At 46.6% G+C, this 9,889-nt stretch overlaps 1 protein-coding gene across 1 annotated transcript in view; it reads left to right on the top strand.

Moving 5' to 3' along the window:
• Positions 1-62: 62 nt before the first annotated feature.
• The window catches only part of ALDH1A3 (aldehyde dehydrogenase 1 family member A3), a 33,042-nt gene continuing 23,215 nt past the window's right edge, over positions 63-9,889 (top strand). Inside the window, exons 1-3 of the mRNA XM_057375283.1 lie at positions 63-183; positions 3,561-3,665; positions 9,112-9,252. Coding sequence (XP_057231266.1) covers positions 85-183; positions 3,561-3,665; positions 9,112-9,252 — 345 coding nt within the window. The 5' untranslated portion in view covers positions 63-84. The remainder of the gene's footprint in view (positions 184-3,560; positions 3,666-9,111; positions 9,253-9,889) is intronic.

Genomic DNA, 9,889 nt, shown 5'->3' with positions numbered 1-9,889 from the left:
GCGGGCGGGCGGCGCGCGCGGCGCTCTTAAGGCGGCGCGGGGGCTGTCAGCGGGCAGAAGGCGCGCGGGCTCGACGGCGGGGCTATGGCTGCCSTCAACGGCGCCGTGGAGAACGGGCAGCCCGACAGGAAAGTGCCGCCGCTGCCGCGGCCCCTGCGCAGCCTGGAGGTCAAGTAYACCAAGGTGAGCCCGCCAGGCGTGGGGCGCTGGGCGGCGGGCGGGCTTCGTCGTGGTGTTGCTGATGCTCGGTGRAATCAGAGTGGTGGTGAGGTGTTATGTTTGTAATACAAGTTTTCACCCTCAGTGCTGGTTTTTTTTAGCGTCTTTTATTCCTTCTGTAGCCTGAGACAATAGGTTTATGAAGGTTTGAGGTTGAGTGAGCAGATGACAGTGACATTTCTAATGGAGAACCAGTTGCCTCAATCTCTAATGCCAAAAACCTAACTTTTTCTTTTCAATGAAATAACCCCACCAAAGCTGTTGCASTGCCCCAGGTGCCCTGTGCTCCTCTCCCTGGCCCTGGTGCCTGACGCCATCTTCCCTTCCTAACCCACCCGTGAACGCCTCCGGCTCCCCGCTGGTGCTCAGCAAAATCCGATTTGGATGGGGTGAGCCTGGGCAGGGAGAGGAGGGGTTTATCCCTGAGGAAGCTGCTTGCTGGGGTTGTGTTCAACCGTCCTTGACCCACAGCTCCCCTGTGGGGAGGTGGCCTGGTGCCAGCAGTGGGTTTGGGTGGTGGCGAGCGCAGGGAGCCTWGAGAAGGGCCAATGTCCAGTGGGATTGGGCCTTGGGAATGGCTCTGCCATGRGGCTGGAGCCATCCTGTAGCTCCACAAGAGGAGCTTGTGTTGGTGACTCTTCCTCCCAACTCCACGGCCTCCCTGTGAGATGAGTCGGGCAGTGAGCCCACACAAACCCTCAATTCTCTGCTCTCCATTGAGCTTCCCTTTAAACAGTTGCTCCTGACCTTTTGGTATAAACCAAAGGTTCCTCAGCCCGATATCTCCATCCCCCAGGAGTGAGGCTGGTGTGGAGCTGAGCACGGCTGCAGAAATCCCTGCTCCCAGTGCAGCTGTAGTTTTGTGATGCCGAGTCGCTTTTTGTTCCACAACAGCCTGACCCGCTGCCTTGCGCAGTGGGGAAAATGCGCCGGCTGATTATGCTGCTGAGAAGCCTCAACTTCCAAAATTTCAACTTTGTGGCAGTACTAAAAGAGCTGGAGGAGATGAATGAGTGTGTTACTATTGCATTTCTGTGTTAAGGATAAAGAAAAAGGCAGAATTTGAAGCTAATTCCCTTGCAGTGAGGAGTGAACAGTGATAGCTTATCTGGCGAGGTGTTGATTTGAATTATGCATCTGAAGTACTGAAACAGATTAGCAATCAGGAGTAATCATTGGACTAGATTAATTTTTAAGATCCCAAATTTATCTACTCTTTATTTGTCAGATAAACTTGTCATTTAGCAGCAAATTGGATCTGCAGCTGCTGATTGCAGAATGGCGTAATGCTGCACAAACAGCTCTTTCCTGCGTCCAAAATGGACACGGCCATTTGAGTTCTTCTTAAACATCCAAATGTTCTGGGTTTTGTTATTTTTATTGTTGTGAACACTTTTAAACACTCCTTGGGGATCTTATCCTGCAGCCGTGTATGTTTTAAAACACGCAGTTTATGCTCCACAGTTTTGCCAGAGACTGTGAGCGCTGAAAGAGTCAAGGTAGTATCTTTAAAGTGGAAACCAATGTAAATTAAAAGTCTGAGTTTGATGTTTAATCTGATGCTTCTGGTGCATCTGAGAAGATAATAAGCAGCAGTCAATTTTCATAAAACTGTGAGGGTTTTGTGCAAACTCTGAGTTTCACCAGATGTTTACAGCTGACAGAATRCTTCGCTCTGCTTAGTGGAGGTTTTTATTTTTGGTTCTATCAGTTACGGGGCTGGGGGAGAGGCAAAAATTTTCAACAAAGATCTTACTTATAGAGCAGCTTAGTGCTTGTCATGGGTGTGTGATGGAAGCGATMTGTCCACAATTCCTTGTCTCAAATTCTGGCTATGGAGCATGAACTGCTGATATATTATTTGATTTGATTTCAATTCCTGGCACCAAAGACTCGGGATATGTGGTGGATTCCTAGAATGATGCCAATGTATATGTTACATTTTAAACAGCCTGATCCTGTCACTCTTGTGTATTACTACTTGGTAGGAACATTGTTTTCCCATGGAATTAATGTTGAATGTAAAGGAAAAATCAATATCCTTCCCSAATCCTTAGTTTGTGAGCATATACCTGATACTGTAATTTTACAGTTCTTGTCTTWTTTCCCACGTTTATAATGTGACTTTTTTATTAGCGAAACAAAGGAAAACTGAAGTTAAAATGCGCAAATATTTAAATGTGGCACTTGGATAACAGAGGTAATTGGGGAGAACTGGTGTCTTAAACCAGAGTTAATGTTTTGAACAGTGTATCTTTTCTTGTGACTTCCCTTGGCAACATTGTGGGTGAAATTTTCTTTTTTTTTTTGGCCTGTGTGCAACAGGTGGGTCCAGCAGTGCAGCTTGTACACCAATTATACTTTGGATGTTTTATGCAGAAATAGTAAGAAAATGTCCTTTCAGGAAAAAAAGAAAAAACTACCCAAGGAAAGAAAACTATGACCCAAAGCAGTGGGAATTCCGAATATAAGAGATGCAACATTAATCTCCTGGTGGTGTGTAGAGACTCATAAACAAGATTGCAAATATGGACGGCTTCCAAATAAAAGTACTAGCTTACAGCCACTAGCAGGCTGCTAATAAAGATTACTTCATCTAATCTTATTTAAAGTATATTTATAAAATATAACACTGCCAAGTCAGATCACAGCRTGGATAAGATGCATGTTGAATCAATTAATTGTATATAGGTATTCATGTTCTGTTTACAGTGAGTAACGACACTCCAGTATTTAATGCATTTTCAGTTACGCAATGCTGGGACTGTTTGTTCTTGCTCTGGAAATGCAATATTTTGAAACACTTAAATCTTGTCACAGATGACTCCAAGTGACGTGGGAGGCTTGATCTGGCCTGTGACAAGGCATGGTGAGGTAGAACCGAGCCAGAACCCGCCTCCTCCGGACRCTGCTGGAGCGGGGAGCAAGCTGTGGAGGTAGCCCAGGGCAGGGCACCAACAGCCAAGTAATAATTGTACAGGGACACGTAACAAGGGGCTCCTTTTGCCTGAACCATACAAGTTTCTCTTGGTGTGATGCATACATCTCTGCATGGAGATGTATTTCAAAAACTGCYCATTTCTTATTGCCAGATCCCAGTGTTGTAGTGTGTGGGACTGATCCTCTGCCTTCCTCTGGCTCAAAACTAACTGGGTGCACAAGGTTTGGAGAAGTGCTTCTCTGTTGCCAGGAGTCTCCCTGGGAGAGAGACTGAGCACACTTGACTACCGTGGATGGAAGTTGGAGAGCCTCTGGACCTTCGAGGAGTACTTGTGGGTTTTTGTCTTTTTCAATTGTTTTTCTTTCTCCTGCCCATCCCACTCCCCTTGTTCTCTCTTCAGATATTTATTAACAATGAATGGCACGAGTCTACAAGTGGGAAGAAGTTCCCCACCTACAACCCTTCAACAATGGAAAAAATTTGTGACATTGAGGAAGGAGATAAGGTAAGTGTTGTTGGACAAGCAGTGCAAAAGACATTTTCCAGGGGATTTCTTTTTGTAGGGAAGCACACAGGAAAAGCTGGCTTTCAACAGCAACATCCATYTGGCCAGACTGAGTTGGAGATCTGGAACATTGGATGTGCTGCTCAAAAATTTCATGGGCTGGGTGGGATCAATCCTGTCCAGCTTGTCAGAGGCACTTTCCCTGGTAGGAACTGGCTGCTGAACACTGTCAGAGSAATGAGACTGAGCACCATTCTTGTGGCCTAGACTGGAAGGGAGCAGCCAGCCTGAGGAAATAACAATGATGGTGTGTGCACATATTCCTGACAAGACTYGGGCCCCATGTTGGGGGTGAGTTATACACCAGCTGCAGGGCAGCCTGTTGGAGATGCTGAACTGAAACTGCCCCTTTTTTAAACACAGTCAACAAATAACCTGAGTGCATGGGGGAATTTAAGCTCAGTTATGCAAACATTGACCATTTGCTGCTGCTGGAGATGTGGTGCTGCTTTTCCAGCTGGTATTGTGGGTTCTGGCTGCCTGCACAAATGTGGCAGCTCTCACTAAAAACAAATCAGTATCTCAAGAGCTTTAGTAGGCTGGCTGCCCCTGGTGTGCTGTAGAGTAACCTGAGATGTAACTGCTTGGGTTTCCTGACAGTCTGAGGTAAGGAACAAACACATGTGATACTTTTTTTTTGTCCAAAGCAGCTCTTCATATATGGGCCAACTGGTCTGACCTATGGAAAAGTGCTGGGCCAAGATCTGGCTTTGTGCAGGAAGTCATGGGAAGGTGATTCACAGCTGCTGTGCTGTGCCAGGGCTTTGGTAGCTCATTGCTTTGGGCAGTAAGCAATGGGCAATCTGGCCATTTCTGCCTACACTGAGATCTTTTCCTCGTATTTAAACTGGTCCTATGCTTGTGAGGCAGCCTCTAAGACTTATTGCCACTGGGGATCTGTGCATCCATGGGGCAATTACACAGTGAGGCAGAACCAAACATTATGTGTAATTTCTTTATCCTGACTGGGTAGGACACAACTGTGTTTAATTGCAGTGGCATGTAAACAGTGGAATTGAAGCTGACTCTGATGCAACTGTATTTTSATAGGCAGAAACCATGACGTTGTTATTGTCCCCTGAGCAAAGTGTCTCCTCAAGTAGCTACAGAGTATTACATGAGCATTTTGTGCCTGCTTTTTAATGTTTGCTAAAGAAAATTGTTATACGGAACTAAAAGGCCACTTTTGCAGCTTACCTCCTTGAGATTTGTCCCTGTCTGCATTCAGCTTCTAGCTTGCAGGAGAGTCACTGTAAACTTTTCCAGTCAGTGGAGCTCTCTCCCCCTGGATACTCAGTATAGGTGAGTGATTTCTTAGTGGAAATTGCAGCCAAGAATGTAAGCTAGCTGTGCTTTGGGTGCTGAAAACCTCTTCTATACATCACACCTTTTAAAACAATGTTTTGCTCTAAGTAGATTTTTCCAAGAAACTGAGTGGGGATTAGACCTGGATCTGGATTAACTTAAGAATAATGATTGGTGACAACCATCCCCAACTAGCTGTTTGCCTTCTGGTGACACTTGACCATGTCCCACTCTTCTGGCAAGCTGAGACCCCGGGGCTTCCCTTGCTCTGGTTCATCCCCTCCTGGGGCTGGAACTTTGGTCTGCTGGAGTCACCMTAGGAAGTGGTGAGTCGTGTTTGGTGGTGCTTTGCAGTGTCTTGTCCCCAAGTGCCACTGTGCTTCCTGTGCTGGCCAGTGCCACTGCAGGGCTGGCAGTTCTTCGCTCTGGCTTCAGCTGTGCTCTGTCAGSTTTGGCTCTGCCTTTACAGCAGGCTGGGAGCAGAACTCCCCTTCCCAAGCCCTGAACAGAAACTTGCCCCTCCCTGGCCACGCAGAGTGTTTTGCTTGGGCTGCACGTGAGGGGTGGAAATTTGGCAGCCGATATCTCAGTGATGACAGTTTAGTCTGGTGCTGAAACTTGGCCAATGCTTTATAAACCTAGAAGCAAAGGTTTTGTTGTCTGTTCTTTAGTTACAGAATTGTCTTTGATGGAACAGTGGAGGAATAAAGAAAAGTCTGTGTGGAAAAAGAAGCCCTGAAAACAAAATGGTGGATGTTTCCACTGGATGCTGGGCAGCTTTTTATCTCACAATTAAAAGCTTGGTGTCCAACTGTTTGCCAGGTTAATAATGGAAAAGGAGTAATTCTGGTGCTGTCCGTAACACTTGAAGATGGGCTTTTTCCTTCTAGCAGTTTGTTGGCATCCATCAAGGGCAGGGGAAAAGTGCTCCTTCCTCAAAGGAGTGCCCAGCTCAATTGCCACAGAGGATGGGCAGCAGGTCCGTAGCTGTGACTGTTGAGTCTCTGTCATGATCATTTCTAAACAGTTCACTCCCATGTGGATCATGGAAGGGTTGTGAGAGGGATTTGTTCAGTCACCCTGTCCCACTCAGATTGTAGTGGCAAACTGAAGTGAGAACACAGCAGACTTGCAATATCCTCAATGATTTTGGTCACTTCAGACTGTTACGATGCTGTTTGTAGCTGTGTTGARCTCAACTTTGGAAGTTAAAGCAATGCAATGCATGGTCTGTTTGCTGGGGAGCCTCTTTGAGAAACTGTGACGTGCTCATGCCCTGTGTCAGAAAAGTGCCTTTCCAAAGATGTGCACAGGGGAGGCTTTTTCAAAAAGTCAGTAGTTGAATTGAAGAAAGATGTCTCCTGTGRGTGTGTCCCATTCTTGGGACATCTCCTCACTCTGGGCACCCTGGGTTTGAAGCAGTGCAGGGCTTTTTTGTAGGARTTTTCCCCACTCACAGAGCCAATGRGGTGATGGTCTTCACTGTGCTCTGCAGCCTGCTTYTGGAGCAGGAGAGAGGAAAAGGGGGCAGATGAGCAAAAAGGAGCAGCGATGAGCAGGACTTGAGGTAGAGGAGGAAGATGGACGAGGCAGCTTAGAACAAAGAACAGTGTTCAGTTTGTTCAGGGGGGAAGGGATGTGATTGTGTAACGGGGTTGTATAACTCAAACATCCCAGGTGGGTATGAAGGTTTGCAGGCATTTCCCAATGCTGTACAGACTTTGCAACCTTAAYATTTTTTCAGAGGAGCTTTTAATGTAATGCTCAGTAAATCTGTTATAGATCCAAGTGAAGCACCAGGATGCCTGGATCTCCTCCTCCTGTGGTTTTGTACACCACAGGGTGTTCCTGGCACCTTGACAGTTAGGAGTCACTTTGTCACGCCTTGTGCCTACCTATTGCAACATGCCTGCAACGAACATGCCATTCAGACTCCCCTAATGCCTAGTCATAACAGGATGGATTAAGAATGGCATTTCAGCCTTCCTGAAGAATTTCCTTGTTTTTGCTGGTCTCTCAGGCCTATTGAGACTGTGCAGGCAGGCTCTCAGGATATCACTTGGTGGTGCTACCCTGAGGGTGTTTAGGGAAAGCCTGTTTGCTTGTGTGACAGTGACTGCAGGCTTTGAGCCACTATTTGCACCCAGAATGTCTGAGAAAGATAGTTGTCTTCATTCTTGTCTCTGCAGGAGCTGCAGCAGGGCTCTTGTGCTCCCATTTTTAGAGGCTGGGGAAGATTTGGGCATGCACCAAAGTCCTCTGCCCACACAGTTATCTCACGGCTGTTCTGAGTGCCAGGGTAGGGGGAGGACCCTTTGTACCAAAGGCATTGTACCACTGCAGACCCATTCCCTGCACATCAGTGCTCCCAGGCTGGTTGCAGAACTAATGAATTGCTGCTAAGGAAGACTTGTTTAAACCTGATGCATTTGTGTTCCTTTGCCTACTCTGTCACATAAAATATTGCCTTCTTAAGCCTTCATTCCAGCAGGCGGGATGGGGAGTACTGAAGTGTGCAGTGGCTGGTGGTGCCTTCTGGCTTTTGYGATGTGCCAGTCTGAATGAATCCAGATCAACTGCAGCAGAGTGAGCCATTCAGAGGCCTGTTGTGCCTGTGGGTGATGTGCCCCGGGAAGGAGCTGCCTGTCTGTGCTCAGTGMCTCTGGACACCTCTACCCCACCAGCATCCCTTGCTGGACCAGAGCCATTCTGTGACAGCGTGAGTTTCCCCCAATGGCCTCCCATCACTGCTYTTCCAAAGGAATGGATTTCTTTTCCTAACAGTATAGGTCAGACTATTTCAAAGCTGTGTGATCTTTTTGTAAAGAWGAGGAGTCAAATTGAATGTAAGATGCCATTGCCTTGGTTGAGTTTTGACCATGAACTTTTWAAGAAGACAACAACAGATGTACCCCTACAACATTTTTTTTTCCTGGTTCAGCACCATACACCTTCCCTTGAGGGGGGAGAATGGCCAAACCTTGTTGGATCAGTGCAGAGGCTTATTTCCTAAATGTGTCCAGACAAGACTTTAGGTAAAGTATAAATGAGAGCAACTGGTGAAGTGCTGTGAAGAAAGATTGAGGTCTGACACCCTTCCTCCTTTCCCACCTTTTTGAGCCATATGTTGTGATGAGGTGCAAGTTACCCATCAGCTGAAGTGAGGCTTGGGCTGTGCCAGGTATAACATASAGCAGGAATCTGTGCAAAGCTTTATCTGTGCTTGGGGTACAGCCTTGGGCTCGTGGGGTGTTGGAGGCAGTGTTCCCATGGATTCCATTGGACTGGGGTGGGGGTGCCCTTTTTTAATCAATGTGTGTGAGGTAAGGGGAGGAGTCCAGGGCAYACTGTGATCAGAGCAAATGCATGAAGCTCTGGGGATGATGTGTGGGAAGACAGGGAATTTGCTCCCCATTTGGGTMGTAACTTGGTAAAATGGTGTTGTATTTGGTCCAGAGCATGGTAAAGCTTGTGGGAGATGAAGGGAGAATGGCACTAAGTATGTGTAGGTGAAATCTCTTTGTCATAGCACTGAACAGAAAAACCTTTCCCATCTGGTAGAAATGTTCTGGRAATGTGTTCTAGGATCTAAGGGAGATTTTTAGTGTGTTAACTGCCTTGGCATAGGCTCCAGGGGAACTGAATGGTGGGATCTGAGCTGTAATTGCTTTCCTGGGTAAAATCTTGATCTCATGGGGGATTTTCCTGCCCACACTTGTTTAGAGGAGGCTAATTCATGTAGGCCAGTGGACTGTCATGCTTCTTCATCCTCCCCCACTGTCACATCCTGTATTGGCAGGAACATGATTCTGGATTATTTTATAAACAAGTCAGTTACATTAAATTACCCTTGAAAGACCCTATTGGTATTCAGACCTCAAGGTTGTTTATGAGCCCAGGCCAAACCTAAAACATATTCCAGGCTTGGATTCAAATCCAGGAGTAAAATGAAAGTGGATTTGTTGGACAACTTGGTTTTGGCCAACACARCATCAACTAGGAAGCAGCCTGGGGGAGTTTCTGTGCCATTGTCCATCTCCTTCCTTGTAACCTGAGAGGTTTTTGTGCGTGTGTTCTTTAGCCTGATGTGGATAATGCAGTGGAGGCAGCAAAGGCAGCATTTCAGAGAGGCTCTCCATGGAGACAGATGGATGCCCCAAGCAGAGGACGACTCCTGCACAAACTGGCTGATCTCCTCGAGCGGGACAGAGTTATCCTGGCAGTAAGTACTGGGAGCAGTGGTGAGCCAGCAACAGTTGACTGGTAACTCTGCTCCATCCTTCTGGTATCTCTATCTATCACTTTAAGCTTTCTGCTGTCCTCCTGGTCTGGGAGGGCTTGTTTGGTATTGCTGTTTGCACTGCAGAAAACCAGCCCTAGCTGCCTTGGCTGCGTGCTAAGCAATGACTTATAAAAATCTGTTGTTTTAGCAGACATTCAGTGGATAACAATCCTAGCCATTCCAAGGGGAATGTCTGTTCGAGTGCTGTTTGGACCCTAATGTCTGTGGAGGATGACAGGGTATGACTTCATGTGTAAACAAAGATGTTTCAATCTACCAAGGGATAGTACTTCCTTTATGGATGTGCTGGCCATTTGCACCAATATCCCATTTAATGACCTGAGTGGAGAACAAAGCATTCCCTGAGCTAATGTCCAGAACAGTGTGAAGGACACAGGCTCAGCGGGGACTTTGTTTAGAGCTGATCAGCACCAGTGCAGCTTCAGGGGAGCAACTTCTGCCTTGCCCTGGGCTCAGCACAGATCTGAGCCCCAAGGTTGCTTTATCAGAACTCTGTAAAAAAAAAAAAAAAAAATTTATCATTAAAAAAAAAAAAAAAAAAAAATAAAAAAAGTAG

The sequence above is a fragment of the Malurus melanocephalus genome, unplaced genomic scaffold (genome assembly GCF_030028575.1).
Source record: "Malurus melanocephalus ecotype Western Australia unplaced genomic scaffold, MMel_1.1 scaffold_244, whole genome shotgun sequence".
Classification (NCBI taxonomy): domain Eukaryota; kingdom Metazoa; phylum Chordata; class Aves; order Passeriformes; family Maluridae; genus Malurus; species Malurus melanocephalus.
Note: the sequence above shows the minus strand (reverse complement) of the source record. Positions and strands in the feature narration are given on the sequence as shown.